Source organism: Oncorhynchus nerka, linkage group LG9b, assembly GCF_034236695.1.
Source record: "Oncorhynchus nerka isolate Pitt River linkage group LG9b, Oner_Uvic_2.0, whole genome shotgun sequence".
In the NCBI taxonomy this organism is placed as follows: Eukaryota; Metazoa; Chordata; class Actinopteri; order Salmoniformes; family Salmonidae; genus Oncorhynchus; species Oncorhynchus nerka.
The window spans coordinates 38,690,449-38,713,090 of NC_088424.1; the positions used below are offsets into that span (position 1 = coordinate 38,690,449).

Here is a 22,642-nt window from a genome sequence, read left to right on the forward strand (position 1 = left end):
AAAATTATTCGGATTAACAAGTACACATTTTTTTTTCAAAGGTACTTAAAGATTCTTATAAATAAAGTAGTCAAAGGTTTAGTATTTGGTCTCATATTTCTAGCATATTTCAATGAAATATGAATTTGCAGTTAGTTTTGGTTGCGTTTCAGATTATGTTGTGCCCAATAGAAATGAATGGTAAATCATGTATTGTGTTATTATGGAGTCACTTGAATTGTGATTAATGATGATTTAGAAAGTTACAGAGGGTCAAAGATCATACCCCCAACCCATGCTAACCTCTCACCATTACTCATAACAGGGGAGGTTAGCATGTCTTGGGGTTATGATCTTTGACCCTCTGTAACTTTCTCACTCATCATTATTCAGGATTCATTCAGGACCATCCATAATCATGTTAGCATCCATATTAATTTGGAAGTGTTTGGAAACATATTATATTCTTATTTCTTATAATAAAAGTGGCTCCAAAATGAATGACACATTACATTATTTACCATTCATTTCTATTGGGCACAAAATAATCTGAAACACACCCAAGAAAAACTGCAAATGCATCCAACAAGTTTGTAGAGTCACAAGCTTAATGTAAGCATTGCGTGCTAAGAATATGGGACCAAATATTCCTAGAATCTTATGGGATGTCAATAATTGTTACCTCTACCTTGTTGATATAGTTTTGTAATACTTGTTAAACAAAATATCTTTCTCTAGGCAATTGTATTAGTATAAAGGTATATACTTTATTTGAGCATACAATATAGCTCAGTATTTAAATAATATATTTTATACAGTCATTATCGCTCATCTTTATCAAGGGTGTCAATAATTTCAGACCCCACTGTATGCGTGTGTGAATGCATGGCTAAGTGTGTGTGTGTCAGCGGCTAGGCCTAGCACTATACTCTTAACCCCATGTCTCGGCCAATCAGGCAGCCTTGTACCACTCCAGTGCATATCTAGTTATAAGGGGAACTGTTACTGTGGGCCGAGGGGGCGGGGAGGGGGGCAGGAATAGCAGGTGCACCATGGACTCCTATATTTAGAGCTGTGTGGATAACAGGAAAAAATTCCGGTTACTGTCTGTCAAGCAGTGACTAATGATGTGAAATCCGTTGAAATTAATTTCAATTTGTTTACGTGACTTTGGCTTTTGTAAGTCTCTCTGGGTAACATTGTCTGCTAAATTGCTAAAATGTTTATGTAAAATGTTATCTTACGAACATTGCTTTTGTTTTGCTGAAGTATTTCCTAAATGTATAAGATCAATAAGATTTATATTTCACACTGCAAGGACACAGCGTAGTCATTAACTAAAGGTTGTGTGTCAATACCAGTCCAAAAGGCCAAAATGCCAGTTTCAGTGTGGGTGAGCTCTAGTGACACGTGCACTGGGGGTCTGCTTACTCTGTGTGTGTGCACATGTATCCAGGGTCAGTGTGAGTGTTAAGGACAGACAGATAGTTTTGCTATGAAGGTGTGATGAACTGGAATACCTCTCTGGCTAGAAGACAGAGCAGATTCTAAAGGTCAATAGACTGGGGGAAGAACTATAATACTACATACAGGTCTGACAGAGTGAGAGAGATGGAAGGATGTGGGAGACAGGAAATGAGAGAAATGGAATAGAAAATATTGAGAGAAAAAGTGAGAATAGAATACAGTTTGAATTTCAGAGAGTGAAAAGAGAGATAAGAGAAAGAGGACAGAGATAAGCAACAATAACACGAAAGAAAGAGAGAGAGACGGTAGTGTCTTATCCCTGTCCAGGGTCACAACTGGACAATTGAACCTCACCATTAATTCCCAGTCACATTGCCAATCCATTTTCCATATCCCAAATCCCTATCTTAAAGGCCCTGTTGTCACGTTCGTCGTAAGGATCAGACCAAGGCGCAGCGTGAGTAGAGTTCCACATAATTTTAATAAATCGAAACTCACTCAACAAAACAACAAACAACCAAACGAAACCTGAAGCTATACAAATAGTGCTGACAGGCAACTATACATAGACAAGATCCCACAACACAAATGAGTAAAATGGCTACCTGAATATGATCCCCAATCAGAGACAACGATAAACAGCTGTCTCTGATTGGGAACCATATCATGCCAACATAGACATACAAAAACCCCTAGACATACAAAAACCCCTAGACATAGAAAAACTAGAGTACCCACCCTAGTCACACCCTGACCTAACCAAAATATATAGAAAAACTGTGATATCTAAGGTCAGGGCGTGACACCTGTCCTAGCTCAGAACCCTATTCTGGTTCACTGTGCCTGTCAGAGCAGATAACCAAGGTGTGTACTTTAACCCCTGACCCCTGGTATAAGCCCCAGAGATGCTCTGCTTTCCCCCTGGTTTAAGTATGTGAGCCTAACAGTTAGTTACCCTCCATTGTGAGGTGAGGGGAATGACATTTTACCTTTATAATGATGAAAATATAATAACTTTATGTTGTATTTACACAGTAGCCTATTAAAATGTATGTTTGGCAATGGAACCAGGGCTGTTGAAAGTCCTGGATACGTTTTGTAACCTCTACTAACTCCTGAGTGGTGCAGCGGTCTAAGGCACTGCATCTCAGTGCTAGAGCGGTCACTACAGACACCCTGGTTCGAGTCCAGGCTGTATCTTCAACCGGCTGTTATTGGGAGTCCCATAGAGCGGTGCACAATTGGCCCAGTGTTGTCCGGGTTTGGCCGGGGTAGGCCGTCATTGTAAATAAAAATTTGTTCTTAACTGACTTGCCTAGTTAAATAAAGGATGTAATAAAAATGTGCTTTGCACTGGTGTGAGATGTGGCAAAGAGCTGATGTTAGCAAGATCTCTAACAGATCTGGGACCAGTCCAGATTGATACATGTTTATTCTATGAATTGATATGCATTCTTTGTTAAACTTTGATAGGTTTAAAGTAAAGTGTGCAATGGACAGGACATTATAGATTTTTGGTAACCTCCAAAAAGTTTGGGTTTCCTGGCAGCCTGTCCCATCATAAAATATAACATCTGTGACAGGAGAGAACCATGTTCCCTACTAATGTTACGTATGCACACCACACCACTCTGATTGATACAGCAGAGAGAGGGGGAGGGAAGGAGGAAAATTGATGCAGCATAGGAGGGGTGTGGGGATCAGGTGTAGATGGTGAAGGTATTTGGGGGTTGTGGGTGAGAAGGAGAGAGGACAGGTTGTGCGTGTAGGGTTGCTGTTGCTGGCTAGCTGTGGGATGGTTTTGGAGGGGGATAGAAGACACTGGATACTGTACAGGACAAGCACTAGGTGCATTTGGAAGGCAGGAGTTTCCAGGAGAGTAATAGGGTATACTGTTCCTCTGGGCATCAGGGGTCTTTGCAAGGCAGTACAAGTCAGTGGAGGCTGGTGGGAGGAGCTACAGGAAGACGGGCTCATTGTAATGGGTGGAATGGAATTAATGGATCGGAGTCAAACGTGGTTTCCATACGTTTTGATGTGTTTGAAACCATTCCATTAATTCCATTCCAGGACAATGAGCCTGTCCTCTACTCTCTTCCTGTGTTTTACACTAATTGTACTAATGGTGCCTGCACTTCTTTGAGTTTCTATGACTTCATTGACTTGTTTTAAAGTTTCTATTTGATATTTCTTGTCTTCTGAGATGAATTGTTATGATGTGGTTGAGGATGATGATGATGATAATGGTGATGACGGTGACAACGACGACAATATTGATGATGTCATTTTTTCTATCAAACATAATTCCAGTCTGATTTCGTGTTCTATTCTCCCTGTGTTCCAGAACATCGAGTTGAAGGTAGAAGTGGAGAGCTTGAAGCAAGAGTTACAGGAGAAACAAGACCTTCTTGACAAGGCTCTGTAAGTCCAGTCAGACACTCCCAGACTGACCATTGAATGCATTGACCAACCTCAGTCATCTGATCTGAGAATCTGTCACTTTTTACGTCAAATTAAATTGCAATGTAGACTGACAGCCAACCAACAGATCAAATCAAATTGTATTGGTCACATACACACATTTAGCAGATGTTATTGCGGATGTAGCAAAATGCTTGTGTTCCTAGCTCCAAAGGTGCAGTAGTATCTAAATCAAATCAAATCAAAATCAAATTTATTTATATAGCCCTTCGAACATCAGCTGATATCTCAAAGTGCTGTACAGAAACCCAGCCTAAAACCCCAAACAGCAAGCAATGCAGGTGTAGAAGCACGGTGGCTAGGAAAAACTCCCTAGAAAGGCCAAAACCTAGGAAGAAACCTAGAGAGGAACCAGGCTATGTGGGGTGGCCAGTCCTCTTCTGGCTGTGCCGGGTGGAGATTATAACAGAACATGGCCAAGATGTTCAAATGTTCATAAATGACCAGCATGGTCAAATAATAATAATCACAGGCAGAACAGTTGAAACTGGAGCAGCAGCATGGCCAGGTGGACTGGGGACAGCAATGAGTCATCATGTCAGGTAGTCCTGAGGCATGATCCTAGGGCTCAGTTCCTCCGAGAGAGAGAAAGAAAGAGAGAAATAGAGAATTAGAGAGAGCATACTTAAATTCACACAGGACACCGGATAGGACAGGATAAGTACTCCAGATATAACAAACTGACCCTAGCCCCCCGACACATAAACTACTGCAGCATAAATACTGAAGGCTGAGACAGGAGGGGTCAGGAGACACTGTGGCCCCATCCGATGACACCCACGGACAGGGCCAAACAGGAAGGATATAACCCCACCCACTTTGCCAAAGCACAGCCCCCACACCACTAGAGGGATATCTTCAACCACCAACTTACCATCCTGAGACAAGGGCGAGTATAGCCCACAAAGATCTCCGCCACAGCACAACCCAAGGGGGGGCGTCAACCCAGACAGGAAGATCACATCAGTGACTCAACCCACTCAAGTGACGCACGCCTCGTAGGGACGGTATGAAAGAGCCCTAGTAAGCCAGTGACTCAGCCCCTGTAATAGGGTTAGAGGCAGAGAATCCCAGCAAGGGCGGTTCGTTTCTCCAGAGCCTTTCCGTTCACCTTCACACTCCTGGGCCAGACTACACTCAATCATATGACCCACTGAAGAGATGAGTCTTCGGTAAAGACTTAAAGGTTGAGACCGAGTTTGCGTCTCTCACATGGGTAGGCAGACCATTCCATAAAAATGGAGCTCTATAGGAGAAAGCCCTGCTTCCAGCTGTTTGCTTAGAAATTCTAGGGACAATTAGGAGGCCTGCGTCTTGAGACCGTAGCGTACGTGTAGGTATGTACGGCAGGACCAAATCAGAGAGATAGGTAGGAGCAAGTCCATGTAATGCTTTGTAGTTTAGCAGTAAAACCTTGAAATCAGCCCTTGCCTTGACAGGAAGCCAGTGTAGGGAGGCTAGCACTGGAGTAATATGATCAAATATTTTGGTTCTAGTCAGGGTTCTAGCAGCCATATTTAGCACTAACTGAAGTTTATTTAGTGCTTTATCCGGGTAGCCGGAAAGTAGAGCATTGCAGAAGTCTAACCTAGAAGTGACAAAAGCATGGATTCATTTTTCTGCATCATTTTTGGACAGAAAGTTTCTGATTTTTGCAATGTTACGTAGATGGAAAAAAAGCTGTCCTTGAAACAGTCTTGATATGTTCTTCAAAAGAGAGATCAGGAACCAGAGTAACGCCGAGGTCCTTCACAGTTTTATGTGAGACGACTGTACAACCATTAAGATTAATTGTTAGATTCAACAGAAGACCTCTTTGTTTCTTGGGACCTAGAACAAGCATCTCTGTTTTGTCCGAGTTTAAAAGTAGACAGTTTGCAGCCATCCACTTCCTTATGTCTGAAACACATGCTTCTAGCGAGGGCAATTTTGGGGCTTAACCATGTTTCATTGAAATGTACAGCTGTGTGTGATCCGCATAGCAGTGAAAGTTAACATTATGTTTTCGAATGACATCCCCAAGAGGAAAAAAAAAGTGAAAACAATAGTGGTCCTAAAACGGAACCTTGAGGAACACCAACATTTACAGTTGATTTTTCAGAGGACAAACCATTCACAGAGACAAACTGATATCTTTCCGACAGATAAGATCTAAACCAGGACAGAACTTGTCCATGTAGACCAATTTGGGTTTCCAATCTCTCCAAAAGAATGTGGTGATCGATGATATCAAAAGCAGCACTAAGGTCTAGGAGCACGAGGACAGATGCAGAGCCTCGGTCTGATGCCATTAAAAGGTAATTTACCACCTTCACAAGTGCAGTCTCAGTGCTATGATGGGGTCTAAAACCAGACTGAAGCATTTCGTATACATTGTTTGCCTTCAGGAAGGCAGTGAGTTGCTGCGCAACAGCCTTTTCTAAAAAATTTGAGAGGAATGGAAGATTCGATATAGGCCGATAGTTTTTTATATTTTCTGGGTCAAGGTTTGGCTTTTTCAAGAGAGGCTTCATTACTGCCACTTTTAGTGACTTTGGTACACATCCGGTGGATAGAGAGCTGTTTATTATGTTCAACATCGGAGGGCCAAGCACAGGAAGCAGCTCTTTCAGTAGTTTAGTTGGAATAGGGTCCAGTATGCAGCTTGAAGGTTTCGAGGCCATGATTATTTTCATCATTGTGTCAAGAGATATAGCACTAAAACACTTGAGTGTCTCTCTTGATCCTAGGTCCTGACAGAGTTGTGCAGACTCAGGACAACTGAGCTTTGAAGGAATACGCAGATTTAAAGAGGAGTCTGTACTGTTTTTCCAAGCTAGTCAGAAGACTTCCAGTTTGGTGTGGCGCCATTTCCGTTCCAATTTTCTGGAAGCTTGCTTCAGAGCTCGGGTATTTTCTGTATACCAGGGAGCTAGTTTCTTATGAGAAATGTTTTTAGTTTTTAGGGGTGCAACTGCATCTAGGGTATTGCGCAAGGTTAAATTGAGTTCCTCAATTAGGTGGTTAACTGATTTTTGTCCTCTGGCATCCTTGGGTCAACAGAGGGAGTCTGGAAGGACATCAAGGAATCTTTGTCTGTGAATTTATAGCACGACTTTTCATGTTCCTTGGTTGGGGTCTGAGCAGATTATTTGTTGCAATTGCAAACGTAATAAAATGGTGGTCCGATAGTCCAGGATTATGAGGAAAAACATTAAGATCCACAACATTTATTCCATGGGACAAAACTAGGTCCAGAGTATGACTGTGACAGTGAGTAGGTCCAGAGGCATGTTGGACAAAACCCACTGAGTCGATGATGGCTCCGAAAGCCTTTTGGAGTGAGTCTGTGGACTTTTCCATGTGAATATTAAAGTCACCAAAGATTAGAATATTATCTGCTATGACTACAAGGTCCGATAGGAATTCAGGGAACTCAATGAGGAACGCTGTATATGGCCCAGGAGGCCAGTAAACAGTAGCTATAACAAGTGATTGAGTAGGCTGCATAGATTTCATGACTAGAACCTCAAAAGACGAAAACGTCTTTTTTTGTTGTTGTAAATTGAAATTTGCTATCGTAAATGTTAGCAACACCTCCACCTTTGCGGGATGCACAGGGGATATGGTCATTAGTGTAGCCAGGAGGTGAGGCCTCGTTTAACACAGTAAATTCATCAGGCTTAAGCCATTTTTCAGTCAGCTGCCTGGCCTGCACCCTATTTCATTGTGGAGCTAGAGGAGGGCCAGGCCAATCACATCAAGATTATGATCAGTGATTAGTTCATTGACTATAATTGCCTTTGAAGTAAGGGATCTAACATTAAGTAGCCCTATTTTGAGATGTGAGGTATCATGATCTCTTTCAATAATGACAGGAATGGAGGTCTTTATCCTAGTGAGATTGCTAAGGCGAACACCGACATGTTTAGTTTTGCCCAACCTAGGCCGAGGCACAGACACGGTCTCAATGGGGATAGCTGAGCTGACTACACTGACTGTGCTAGTGGCAGACTCCACTATGCTGGCAGGCTGGCTAACAGCCTGCTGCCTGGCCTGCACCCTATTTCATTGTGGAGCTAGAGGAGTTAGAGCCCTGTCTATGTTGGTAGATAAGATGAGAACACCCCTCCAGCTAGGATGGAGTCCGTCACTCCTCAGCAGGTCAGGCTTGGTCCTGTTTGTGGGTGAGTCCCAGAAAGAGGGCCAATTATCTACAAATTCTATCTTTTGGGGGGGGCAGAAAACAGTTTTCAACCAGCGATTGAGTTGTGAGACTCTGCTGTAGAGCTCATCACTCCCCCTAACTGGGAGGGGGCCAGAGACAATTACTCGATGCCGACACATCTTTCGAGCTGATTTACAAGCTGAAGCTATGTTGCGCTTGGTGATCTCTGACTGTTTCATCCAAACATCGTTGGTGCCGACGTGGATAACAATATCTCTATACTCGCTACACTCGCCAATTTCAGCTTTAGCCAGCACCATCTTCAGATTAGCCTTAAAGTCGGTAGCCCTGCCCCCTGGTAAACAGTGTATGATCGCTGGGTGATTCGTTTTAAGTCTAATAATATAACAGTTCACAACAATACACATATCTAAAAGTAAAATAATGGAATTGAGAAAGATATACAGTTGAACTCAGCCAAATACATTTAAACTCCGTTTTTCACAATTCCTGACATTTAATCCTAGCAAAAATTCCCGGTTTTAGGTCAGTTAGGATCACCACTTTATTTTTAAGAATGTGAAATGTCAGAACAACAGTAGAGAGAATGATTTATTTCAGCTTTTATTTCTTTCATCACATTCCCAGTGGGTCAGAAATTTACATACACTCAATTAGTATTTGGTAGTATTGCCTTTAAAATTTTTAACTTCCCACAATAAGTTGGATGAATTTTGGCCCATTCCTCCTGGCAGAGCTGGTATAACTGAGTCAGGTTTGTAGGCCTCCTTCCTCACACATGCTTTTTCAGTTCTGCCCACAAATGTTCTATAGGATTGAGGTCAGGGCTTTGTGATGGCCACTCCAATACCTTGACTTTGTTGTCCTTAAGCCATTTTGCCATAACTTTGGAAGTATGCTTGGGGTCATTGTCCATTTGGAAGATCCATTTGTGACCAAGCTTTAACTTCCTGACTGATGTCTTGAAATGTTGCTTCAATATATCCACATAATTTTACTTTCTCATGATGCCATCTTTTTTGTGAAGTGCACCAGTCCCTCCTGCAGCAAAGCACCAACACAACATGATGCTGCCACCCCCATGCTTCGCGGTTGGGATGGTGTTCTTCGGCTTGCAAGCCTCCCCATTTTTCCTCCAAACATGACGATGGTCATTATGGTCAAACAGTTCTATTTTTGTTTCATCAGACCAGAGGACATTTCTCCAAAAAGTATGATCTTTGTCCCCATGTGCAGTTGCAAACAGTAGTCTGGCTTTTTTACGGCGGTTTTGGAGCAGTGGCTTCTTCCTTGCTGAGCGGCCTTTCAGGTTATGTAGGACTCGTTTTACTGTGGATATAGATCATTTTGCACCTGTTTCCTCCAGCATCTTCACAAGGTCCTTTGCTGTTGTTCTGGGATTGATTTGCACTTTTCGCACCAAAGTATGTTCATCTCTAGGAGACAGAACACGTCTCCTTCCTGAGTGGTATGACGGCTGCGTGGTCCCATGGTGTTTATACTTGCGTACTGTTGTTCGTACAGATGAACGTGGTACCTCAGGCATTTGGAAATTGCTCCCAAGGACAAACCAGACTTGAGGAGGTCTCCAATTTTTTTCTGAGGTCTTGGCTGATTTCATTTGATTTTCCCATGATGTCAAGCAAAGAGGCACTGAGTTTGAAGGTAGGTCTTGAAATACATCCACAGGTACACCTCCAATTGACTCAAATGATGTCAATTAGCCTATCAGAAGCTTCTAAAGCCATGACATCATTTTCAGTCATTTTCCAAGCTGTTTAAATGCACAATCAAATTAGTGTATGTAAACTTCTGACCCACTGGAATTGTGATACTGTGAATTATAAGTGAAATAATCTGTCTGAAAACAATTGTTGGAAAAATGACTTGTATCATGCACAAAGTAGATGTCCTAACTGACTTGCCAAAACTATAGTTTGTTAGCAAGAAATTTGTGGAGTGGTTGAAAAACGAGTTTTAATGACTCCAACCTAAGTGCATGTAAACTTCCAACTTCAACTGTAAATATTAGGTCGAGCTATGTCGGAGTGGCATTGACTAAAATACAGTGGAATAGAATACAGTGTATACATTTGAGATGAGTAAAGCAGTATGTAAACATGATTAAAGTTACTAGTGATTCCATGTCTATGTATATACGGCAGCAGCCTCTAAGGTGCTGGGTTGAGTAGCCGGGTGGTAGCCTGCTAGTGATGGCTATTTGACAGTCTGATGGCCTTGAGATAGAAGCGATTTTTCTGTCTCTCGGTCTCAGCTTTGATGCACCTGTACTGACCTCGCCTTCTGGATGATAGTGGAGTGAACAGGCTGTGGCTCAGGTGGTTAATGTCCTTGATGATCTTTTTGGGCTTCCTGTGACATCGGGTGCTGCAGGTATCCTGGAGGGCAGGTCATGTGGCCCCGGTGATACGTTGGGCAGACCGCACCACCCTCTGGAGAGCTCTGCGGTTGCGGGCGGTGCAGTTGCCGTACCAGGCAGTGAAACAGTCCAACAGGATGCTCTCAATTGTGCATCTGTAAAAGTTTCTGAGGGTCTTAGGGGCCAAGCCAAATTTCTTCAGCCTCCTGAGGTTGAAGAGGCGCTGCCTTCTTTACCACACTGTCTTTGTGGGTGGACCTTTTCAGATTGTCAGTGATGTGTACGCAGAGCAACTTAAAACTTTCCACCTTCTCCACTACTGTCCCGTCGATGTGGATAGGGGGGTGCACCCTCTGCTGTTTCCTGAAGTCCACGATCAGCTTCTTTGTTTTGTTAACTTTGAGGGAGAAGTTATTTTCCAGGCACCACTCCACCAAGGCTCTCACCTCCTCTCTGTAGGCTGTTTCGTCATTGTTGGTAATCAGGCCTACTACTGTTGTGTCGTCTGCAAACTTGACGATTGAGTTGGAGGTGTGTGTGGCCACGCAGTTATGGGTGAACAGGGAGTACAGGAGGGGGCTGAGCACACACTCTTGTGGTGCCCCTCTGTTAAACAGCAATCACTAACATTGAGTGGCTGCTGCCAACACACTGTCATTGACACTGACCCAACTCCAGCCACTTTAATAATGGGAATTGATGGGAAATGATGTAAATATATCACTAGCCACTTTAAACAATGCTACCTTATATAATGTTACTTACCCTACATTATTCATCTCATATGCATATGTATATACTGTACTCTAGATCATCGACTGCATTCTTATGTCACTAGCCACTTTAACTATGCCACTTTGTTTACTTTGTCTACATACTCATCTCATATGTATATACTGTACTCGATACCATCTACTGTATGCTGCTCTGTACCATCACTCATTCATATATCCTTATGTACATATTCCTTATCCCCTTACACTGTGTATAAGACAGTAGTTTTGGAATTGTTAGTTAGATTACTTGTTGGTTATCACTGCATTGTCGGAACTAGAAGCACAAGCATTTCGCTACACTCGCATTAACATCTGCTAACCATGTGTATGTGACAAATAAAATTTGATTTGATTTGATTTGATTTTGTGTTGAGGATCAGTGAAGTGGAGGTCTTGTTTCCTACCTTCGCCACCTTGGGGCGGCCCATCAGGAGGTCCAGGACCCAGTTGCACAGGGCGGGGTTCAGACCCAGGGCCCCGAGATTAATGATGAGCTTGGAGGGTACTATGGCGCTATTGAATATGTCCGTAAACACTCCAGCCAGCTGGTCTACAACATGCTCTGGTCTACGCAGCCAGCTGGTCTACGTGGCTAGGGATGCCTTCTGGGCCGGCAGCCATGAGAGGGTTAATGCGCTTAAATGTCTTACTCACTTTGGCCACGGAGAACGAGAACCTACAGTCCTTTGGAATGGGTGGCATCAGTGGCACTGTGTTATCCTCAAAGTAGGCGAATATTGTGTTTAGATGTCTGGGAGCAAGACGTTGGTGTCCGTGACGTGGCTGATTCTCCCTTTGTAATCTGTGATTGTCTGTAGACCCTGCCACATACGTCTTGTGTCTGAGACATTGAATTGCAACGCCACTTTGTCTCTGTACTGACATTTTGCCTGTTTGATTGACTTACAGAGGGAATAACTACACTGTTTGTATTCAACCATATTCCCTGTCACCTTGCCATGGTTAAATGTGATGGTTCGCGCTTTCAGTTTTGCGTGAATGCTGTCATCTATCCACAGTTTTTGGGTAGGTTTTAACCTCATAGTACGCCGCATCCCGCATGCGGGATCGTGACTACAGCCTCAAGCTCATTACCATAACGCAACGTTAGCGATTTCTAAAAATCGCAAATGAAATGAAATAAATATGCCTGCTCTCAAGCTTATCCTTTTCTTAACAATCCTGTCGTCTCAGATTTTCAAAATATGCTTTTGAACCAGAGAAAATCAATCATTTGTGTAAGAGTGGTGATAGCTAGCTTAGCATTTAGCGTTAGCATTTAGCACGCAACATATTCACAAAAACCAGCAAAGGAATCAAATAAAATAATTTACCTTTGAAGAACTTCAGATGTTTCAATGAGGAGACTCTCAGTTACATAGCAGATGTCCAGTTTTTCCTGAAAGATTCTTGTGTAGGACACATCGTTCCGTTTTGTTACTATGCATTTGGCTACCGAAACTAACCGAAAATTCAGTCACCTACACGTCAAACTTTTTCCGAATTAACTCCATAATATCGACTGAAACATGGCAAACGTTGTTTGAATCAATCCTCAAGGTGTTTTGTCATATATCTCTTCATTGAAATGCCATTCCTGGAAGCTTGCTTTGTTCTCAGATTCGGATGGAAAAATACTAGTAGCTGAGTTTTGCGCACCAATTTGCACGCAGGACACCGTGCGGGCACTTGGCAATTGTAGTCTCTTATGGTCAATCTTCCAATGATATGCCTACAAATACGTCACAATGCTGCAGACACCTTGGGGAAACGATAGAAAGGATCTGTTCATTCCTGTCGCATTCACAGCCATATAAGGAGATCATGGAAAACGTAGCTTCGGAAATCCTGTTCATTTCCTGGTCGCTGAAACATCTTGGTTTTGCCTGAAGGTTTTGTTCTAAGGCACTCACAGTGAAAATCTTTGCAGTTCTGGAAACGTCAGAGTGTCTTCTTTCCAAAGCTATCAATTCCAAGCATAGTTGAGCATCTTTTCGTGACAAAATATTGCGCTTAAAACGGGCACGTCTTTTTATCCAAAAATGAAATAATGCCCCTAGAGGACTAACAGTCACCGTGGGAACAACATCCCCTAATGACTTCCTGATGAACTCAGTCACCATGTCCGTGTAAACGTCAATGTTATTCTCAGAGGTTACCCGGAACATATCCCAGTCCGCGTGATCAAAACAATCTTGAAGCATGGATTCCGATTGGTCAGACCAGCATTGAATAGACCTTACCACGGGTACTTCCTGTTTGAGTTTCTGCCTATAGGAAGGGAGGAGCAAAATAGAGTCTTAATCTGATTTGCAAAGGGGGTGCGGGGGAGGCCTTGTAGGCCTCTCGAAAAGGCGAGTAGCAGTGGTCTAGTGTTTTTCCTACGCGAGTACTACAGTCAATGTGTTGATAGAACTTCGGTAGCGTATTCCTCAAATTTGCTTTGTTAAAATCCCCAGCTACAGTAAATGTTGCCTCAGTATATGTGGTTTCCGGTTTGCATGAAGTTCAGTGTAGTTCCTTGAGGAATGGTTGTGGTTTCGGCTTGAGGGGGAATATACACAGCTGTGGCTATAACCGTAGAGAATTATCTTGGGAGGTAATACCTTCTGCATTTGATTGTGAGGTATTCTAGGTCGGGTGAACAAAAGGACTTGAGTTTCTGTATGTTATCACAATCACACCATGTGTAGTTAATTATGAAACATACACCCCCGCCTTTCTTCTTCCCGGAGAGTTCTGTATTCCTGTTTGCACGATGAACTGAGAACCCAGCTGGCTGTATGGATGGGGACAGTATGTCCCGAGAGAGCCATGATTCTGTGAAACAGAGAATGTTACAGTTCCTGATGTCTCTCTGGAAGGAGATCCTCGCCCTGAGCTTGTCTACTTTATTATCCAGAAACTGAACATTAGCGAGTAATATACTCGGAAGCGGTGGATGGTGTGCACACCTCCTGAGTCGGAATGAAGTCCACTCCGAAATCCTCTTCTCCACCGGTGGCGTCTTGGAGCAGCCTCTGGGATAAGTTCAATTGCCCAGGAGGGTACGGACAAAGAATCCAATTCGGGAAAGTCGTATTCCTGGTCGCAATGCTGGTAAATTACCGCCACTCTGATATCCAAAAGTTCTTTCCAGCTGTATGTAATAACACACAAAAAAAGTTCTGGATTAGTAATGTCAGAAATAACACACAAAAAAACGAAATTCTTCAAAGTTGCTTACTAGCTAGAAGCAGAGCTGCCATGTCTGTCAGTGCCATCTTGCCCTGTATGCATTGTGAATGGATGGCCTCAATGGCCTAATGTTGACATCACCAATGCCACATATCCACCAATAAAATACTGTCCTCTTACTCTTCCTGAAATTCCCCTCGAGACCCGCTTACTGTATGTAGCATAGTACTAAACCAATAGAATTCAATTATCTTAATGTTTTCCAAAGACCCATGACTACGTGCGACATGCTTTGCTGGTATTCTGAAATACAATTTGCTCAAGTGATTACGGTGAGTGTTTGTCGTTGTTTGATGAGAATTAAAAAGGCTGTTTCTCATACAGCGATGGCGTTATAGCAGGATAACAAGCCTATAGCAGGAGACTTTAGGCATGGAACAGTAATCAGTAGTGAGTCCCTCAGAGGGTGGAATCAAACCGTATAGCGGTAACATCTCAGCTCATGTTTCACACAACAGCTGGTGGGGTGAGAGAGAGCTGGACACACACACACACACACAGGAGCGTGCACAATCAGACAAACACACATACATACACACACGTGTACTCCGAGTGTCTGTCCCAATGGGATCGCACACCCGCCAGCTCCAAAAGGGCAACCCTGATATCTTGGCGTGCAGACAGGGATATGGAAGGCAATACCTGTCACGTCCACCTTTACCCCCCTCCGAACCCTACCCCTGCTGTTGCAGCTAGGCTTTGAATGTAATACTCCCCCTGGAAGGGAATCAATTTGATTGACATATTCTGTGTATTTATCAGATTGCTATGAGATTAAAGGTCCACTTTTCTGCCTTGTGCCCTCAACCCCCCAACCATAGCCTCCAGCCTACAGTCCATAGCCTGTGATAGATTGATGATCAAAGGTGGTGTGTGCTGGTAGGGTGTCTCAGCAATACATATTTGGCTGATGGAGGGGAGCAGTTAGCATGCAAGCTACTAATCACTGCCAGCTCCACAGCTGGTGTAATGGATCATACTGTTCCCTGGCCTTCTTGCTCACATGGCAGCTAATCAATCTTACATTACAGTATTCATATGGAGATAGCATCAGATCAGCTAATCAACATTACATTACTGTATTAAAATGGAGATCGCATCAGATCAGCTAATCAACATTACATTACTGTATTAAAATGGAGATCGCATCAGATCAGCTAATCAACATTACATTACTGTATTAAAATGGAGATCGCATCAGATCAGCTAATCAACATTACATTACTGTATTAAAATGGAGATCGCATCAGATCAGCTAATCAACATTACATTACTGTATTGAAATGGAGATCGCATCAGATCAGCTAATCAACATTACATTACTGTATTAAAATGGAGATCGCATCAGATCAGCTAATCAACATTACATTACTGTATTAAATTGGAGATAGCATCAGATCAGCTAATCAACATTACATTACTGTATTAAAATGGAGATCGCATCAGATCAGCTAATCAACATTACATTACTGTATTAAAATGGAGATCGCATCAGATCAGCTAATCAACATTACATTACTGTATTAAAATGGAGATCGCATCAGATCAGCTAATCAACATTACATTACTGTATTGAAATGGAGATCGCATCAGATCAGCTAATCAACATTACATTACTGTATTAAAATGGAGATAGCATCAGATCAGCTAATCAACATTACATTACTGTATTAAAATGGAGATCGCATCAGATCAGCTAATCAACATTACATTACTGTATTAAAATGGAGATAGCATCAGATCAGCTAATCAACATTACATTACTGTATTAAAATGGAGATAGTATCAAATAGCTGTTTGTTTATCTGCGTTGTTTGTAACTTATTTTTTTACTCATTTTGTACATTATGTTGCTGCTACCGTCTCTTATGACCCAAAATAACTTATGTAAAATAACAAATAACTAAAATAACTAATGTTTCCGTATTGAGCATTACTCATCTCATATAAGTAATGCTCATATGCCGTACCAGCCTTGTACGGCAACTGCTCCGCCCACGACCGTAAGGCTCTCCAGAGGGTAGTGAGGTCTGCACAATGCATCAACGGGGGCAAACTAACTGCCCTCCAGGACACCTACACCACCCGATGTCACAGGAAGGCCATTAAGATCATCAAGGACAACAAGGACAACAACCACCCGAGCCACTGCCTGTTCATCCCGCTATCATCCAGAAGGCGAGGTCAGTACAGGTGCATCAAAGCAGGGACCGAGAGACTGAAAAACAGCTTCTATCTCAAGGCCATCAGACTGTTAAACAGCCACTACTAACATTGAGTGGCTGCTGCCAACAAACTGACTCAACTCCAGCCACTTTAATAATGGAAATATATGGAAATTGATGTAAAAAAAAATGTATCACTAGCCACTTTAAACAATGCCACTTAATATAATGTTTACATACCCTACATTACTCGTCTCATATGTATATGTACAGTATATACTGTACTCTATATAATCTACTGCATCTTGCCATCTTTATGTAATACATGTATCACTAGCCACTTTAAACTATGCCACTTTTATGTTTACATACCCTACATTACTCATCCCATATGTATATACTGTACTCGATACCATCTACAGCATCTTGCCTATGCCGTTCTGTACCATCACTCATTCATATATCTTTATGTACATATTCTTATCCCTTTACACTTGTGTGTATAAGGTAGTAGTTGTGGAATTGTTAGGTTAGATTACTTGTTGGTTATTACTGCATTGTCGGAACTAGAAGCACAAGCATTTCGCTACACTCGCATTAACATCTGCTAACCATGTGTATGTGACAAATAAAATGTGATTTGATTTGAATAAACTGCACTCCACACTATTCTACGTTATCTTAGTCACTTTTAAATTGTGTTTACGTATTGCATCACCCATCTCATATGTATATACTGTATTGTATTCTATACTACACCACTCACTGTGGCTGATGGCTTCTTATGGCTGAGATCGGGATCGATATGACAACCGCCAGTAAAAGTGCAGGGTGCCAAATTCAAAACAACAGAAATCCCATGATTAAAATTCCTCAAACATACAAGTATTTCACACCATTTTAAAGATACACTTCTTGTTTATCCCACCACAGTGTCCGATTTCAAATAGGCTTTACGGCGAAAGCACCACAAACGATTATGTTAGGTCAGAGCCAAGTCACAGAAAAACACAGCCATTTTTCCAGCCAAAGAGAGGAGTCACAAACATCAGAAATAGAGATAAAATTCATCACTAACCTTTGATGATCTTCATCCGATGACACTCATAGGACTTCATGTTACACAAAACATGTATATTTTGTTCGATAAAGTTCATATTTATATTTTAAAAATTCAGTATTCATTGGCGCGTTATGTTCAGTAGTTCCAAAAACATCCGGTGATTTTGCAGAGAGCCACATCAATTTACAGAAAAACTCATTATAAATATTGATGAAAATACAAGTGTTATACATGGAACTTTAGATACACTTCTCCTTAATGCAACCGCTGTGTCAAATTTCAAAAAAGCTTTATGGAAAAAAAGCTTTTTTGAAATATTTTTAAATTTTTTATTAAATTATCCGTCATATTGTGCAGTCAATAGAAGTCAGAAATAACATTATAAATATTCACTTACCTTTGATGATCTTCATCAGAATGCACTCCCAGAAATCCCTGTTCCACAATAAATGTTTGTTTTGTTCGATAATGTCCATCATTTATGTCCAAATAGCTCCTTTTGTTAGCGCGTTTGGTAAACAAATCCAAACTCACGAAGCACGTTCACTAGGAGCAGACGTAAAGTCAAAAAGTACCTTTACAGTCCGTAGAAACATGTCAAACGAAGTATAGAATCAATCTTTAGGATGTTTTTAACATAAATCTTCAATAATGTTCCAACCGGAGAATTCCTTTGTCTGTAGAAAAGCAATGGAATAGAGCTCGCTCTCACGTGAACGAGCGTCACGAGCTCAAGGCATTCTGGCAGACCTCTGACTCATTCCCCTCTCATTCGCCCCCACTTCACAGTAGAAGCATCAAACAAGGTTCTAAAGACTGTTGACATCTAATGGAAGCCTTGGGAAGTGCAACATGACCAATATCCCACTCTCTCTTCAATAGGGGATGAGTTGAAAAACGACCAACCTCAGATTTCCCACTTCCTGGTTGGATTTTTTTCTCAGGTTTTTGCCTGCCATATGTGCTCTGTTATACTCACAGACATCATTCAAACTGTTTTAGAAACTTCAGAGTGTTTTCTATCCAAATATACTAATAATATGCATATATTAGCAACTGGCACTGAGTAGCAGGCAGTTTACTCTGGGCACCTCTGGGCACCTTATTCATCCAAGCTGCTCTCCATCTCCAGCACATCAGAGGATGCTGCCTATAGACATAGATTAGGAATCACTGGCCACTTTAAGGAACATCCATCTCATATGTTTAAACTGTATTCTATACTATGCCACTGTATTGTAGTCCAATGCCACTCTGACATATATGTATATATTCTTAATCCATTCCTTACTTAGATGTACGTGTATTTTGGGTATATGTTGTGAAACTGTTAGATATTACTTGTTAGATATTACTGCACTGTCGGAGTTAGACGCACAAGCATTTCGCTACACCCGCAATAACATCTGCTTTACATGTGTAAGTGACCAATACATTTGATTTGATTTGATCAACCATCCACCCAGCAGTAGCATCCATCCACCCAGCAGTAGCATCCATCCACCCAGTAGTAGCATCCATCCACCAGCAGTAATCCATCCACCCAGCAGTAACATCCATCCACCCAGCAGAAACATCCATCCACCCAGCAGTAACATCCATCCACCCAGCAGAAACATCCATCCACCCAGCAGTAACATCCATCCACCCAGCAGAAACATCCATCCACCCAGCAGTAACATCCATCCACCCAGCAGTAACATCCATCTACTCAGCAGTAATCCATCCACCCAGTAGTAACATCCATCCACCCAGCAGAAACATCCATCCACCCAGCAGTAACATCCATCCACCCAGCAGTAACATCCATCTACTCAGCAGTAATCCATCCACCCAGCAGAAATATCCATCCACCCAGCAGTAACATCCATCCACCCAGCAGTAACATCCATCTACTCAGCAGTAATCCATCCACCCAGCAGTAGCATCCATCCACCCAGCAGTAACATTATACAGTCTGGTTAATAATAATCTTAGTTATCTTAGTTGCTGTCTGCCATGGTCAGATGGTCTGAGTTAAAAACAGAGGAATGCAGAGGAGAGGAGGAGAAAAGAGGAGAGAAGGAGGAGGAGGAATAGAACAGACGCCCCAAGGAGACAGGAAGGCGTCTGCCATTTTGGGATCCACAGCAGGAATTCTGGAATGGCGTCATTAAGTGACTCAGTAAAACAGATACTTAAAGGCACAGATGCACACACACACACACACACACACACACACGCACACACACACACACACACACACACACACACACACACACACACACACACACACACACACACACACACACACACACACATTTGTTTTACTCTCCTTGTGGGGACCAAACAATTGATTCCCATTCAAAAACCTATTTTCCCTAACCCCTAACCCTAAACATAACCCTAACCCTGACCTTAACCCTGACCTTAACCTCAAACTCCTAACCTAACCTAACCTTAACTCCTAACCCTAATTCTCGCCCTAATTCTAACCCTAAACCTAAGCCATAAAATAAGATAGCCTTTTTCCTTGTGGGGACTGGGGAATTGTCCTTGTTTTACTTTCCTTGTGAGGACTTATGGTCACCACAAGGATAATAAAACCAAACACACACACAGTCAGAGGGTGTACGACTACAAGCAGTAGACTTCCCTCACAGGTTGATGCTCCAGTTTTCACAACACCATGTGTGTGTCCGAAGACAGTAGTTTGTAAACAAAGACTCTGAATGCTTATTGATAGTATTGGCGAGTTTGATCAAATTCCAGCCTTGGTCTGCGTGATGTTTTCGGGACGCTCTCACAGAACTATATGTGAACACAATGAAAGTTTACACTCTGGGTGTGTGACTGGTCTCTATTTGTAGCTGGGAGGTATAGGGTATCCCATGAGTTATAGCAGGGATACTTCATATGACCTCATATCCTGTCTTAGTCCTGACCTGACCACACTACAACCCTAAAATCACCCAGGACTGACACCACTGGTCTGCCCTGCACCGATGGCGCAATAACAAGCAACACAGTGTTATGAGTGTTTGTGGATGACTGTTGGTAGTTATTGATAGACACTTAACATGATGTTCCATCTAATGTCCACTCCCTGATAGGACAACAGAATAGAGGCAGACCAATCACAATTATCGCTATTTTTTCCTCTCTTTTAATTTGACGATAGCAGAGAGCCTGACCAATCACAATGTTTCCTTTCTGTCTCCTCTTTTCGGATAGGTCAACAGCTGAGAGCCTGTCCAGTCATAATGAGGCAGAGCTACAGAGACGATGTGAGGAGAGACAGCAGGAGATCGACCACATGCAGGAGTTGCTGGAGACCAAGATACATCTCCTGCAGGAGGTACACAAACGTGCACACACACAAACACACACACACACACACACACACACACACACACACACACACACACACACACAACACACACACACACACACACACACACACACACACACACACACACACACACACACACACACACTGTTAAAGTTGGTTGTAGTCTTTGTTGAGATGAAATTAGTTGTTCTATTATTAGATCAGCTTTAAACACAGACTGATATCCAGACCTTTTCATGTTTTTCCTCCAGGAGGCCGAGCTAGCGCGATGTGAGGCTGGGAGGATGGCCTCCCTGGCTAGGTCTAGCTCCCAGACCCTCTTGGAGGACATGAAGGACAGCCCAGAGGAGGAGGAGAGCACCCAGACCATGTCTCACCACCCCCCATCACACACCAACAGAGACAGGTACACGCACAGTATATGGTCATTCGAGCCAGAGTTGAACCAGTGACCTAAAAGCTGTAATTACACACCTTCACACTCATGGATGAAAGCCTAGGACTCCTACAAGTCCAAATTTAGCCCACAGTACCTATGGTACTGACCTCTCTCTCTCCTCTCTCTCTCTCTCCTCTCCTCTCCTCTCTCTCCTCTCCTCTCTCTCCTCTCTCTCCTCCTGCAGGGTGGTTGAGGAGCTGACCTGTGCTCTGCGCTGTAAGGAGGCTCTGATCACTGAGCTGAGTGGACAGAAGAGCATCCTGGCCCTGAAGGTGGGAGAGCTGGAGGGACAGGTAGTGAACCTCTCCTCATCTCTGCTGCAGAAAGAGAGGGATGCAGAGGTATATATCATCGCTGTTACACGTATGAGGAAAAGTGCATGTGTAGGGTCTGCATTGGGGTCGATGGTTCAATCATTTATTGTGTTATTGTATTCATCTATTGTATGTATTTGACTGACTGAGTTCCTGTAGTGTGTACAGGCATGTAATAGCAAGTGAAAAGCTTTATACACAGGGTTTCAAGGACAACTCACCCATCTCTCACCCTAGTCTCACCCATTCCTCACTCACTCATTAGACATAGCTCAACCTTTCCTCACATGTCCTCAACCCTCCTTGCCTCTCCTTTAGCTATAGCTAACATGCTTTTCAAAACCTCCCCCCACCTCACCCAGTCCTTCTTCATCCATATCTCCCCGGTCCCCCACACATGTAAAAAAGATGAAACCACATGGAAACGTGGAAGCACAATGTCAAAATGTGGAAGCACACCTGTTATAGATACGTAACACACGCAACACACACACACATAAACACTCCTGTCAAGAAGCACATAGCAACACACATGTAACACTACTGTCAAGAAACACATAGCAACACACACGTAAACACTCCTGTCAAGAAACACATAGCAACACACACATAAACACTCCTGTCAAGAAACACATAGCAACACACACGTAACGCTACTGTCAAGAAACACATAGCAACACACACATAAACACTCCTGTCAAGAAACACATAGCAACACACACGTAACACTATTGTCAAGAAACACATAGCAACACACACGTAAACACTCCTGTCAAGAAACACATAGCAACACACACATAAACACTCCTGTCAAGAAACACATAGCAACACACACATAAACA

General features: G+C 42.6%; 1 protein-coding gene across 1 annotated transcript in view; it reads left to right on the top strand.

The window, feature by feature from the left end:
* The window catches only part of LOC115120139 (myomegalin-like), a 112,491-nt gene that overhangs the window by 13,235 nt on the left and 76,614 nt on the right, over nt 1-22,642 (top strand). Inside the window, exons 2-5 of the mRNA XM_065013673.1 lie at nt 3,791-3,867; nt 20,930-21,053; nt 21,299-21,453; nt 21,671-21,827. Of these exons, the coding sequence (XP_064869745.1) occupies nt 3,791-3,867; nt 20,930-21,053; nt 21,299-21,453; nt 21,671-21,827 (513 nt within the window). The remainder of the gene's footprint in view (nt 1-3,790; nt 3,868-20,929; nt 21,054-21,298; nt 21,454-21,670; nt 21,828-22,642) is intronic.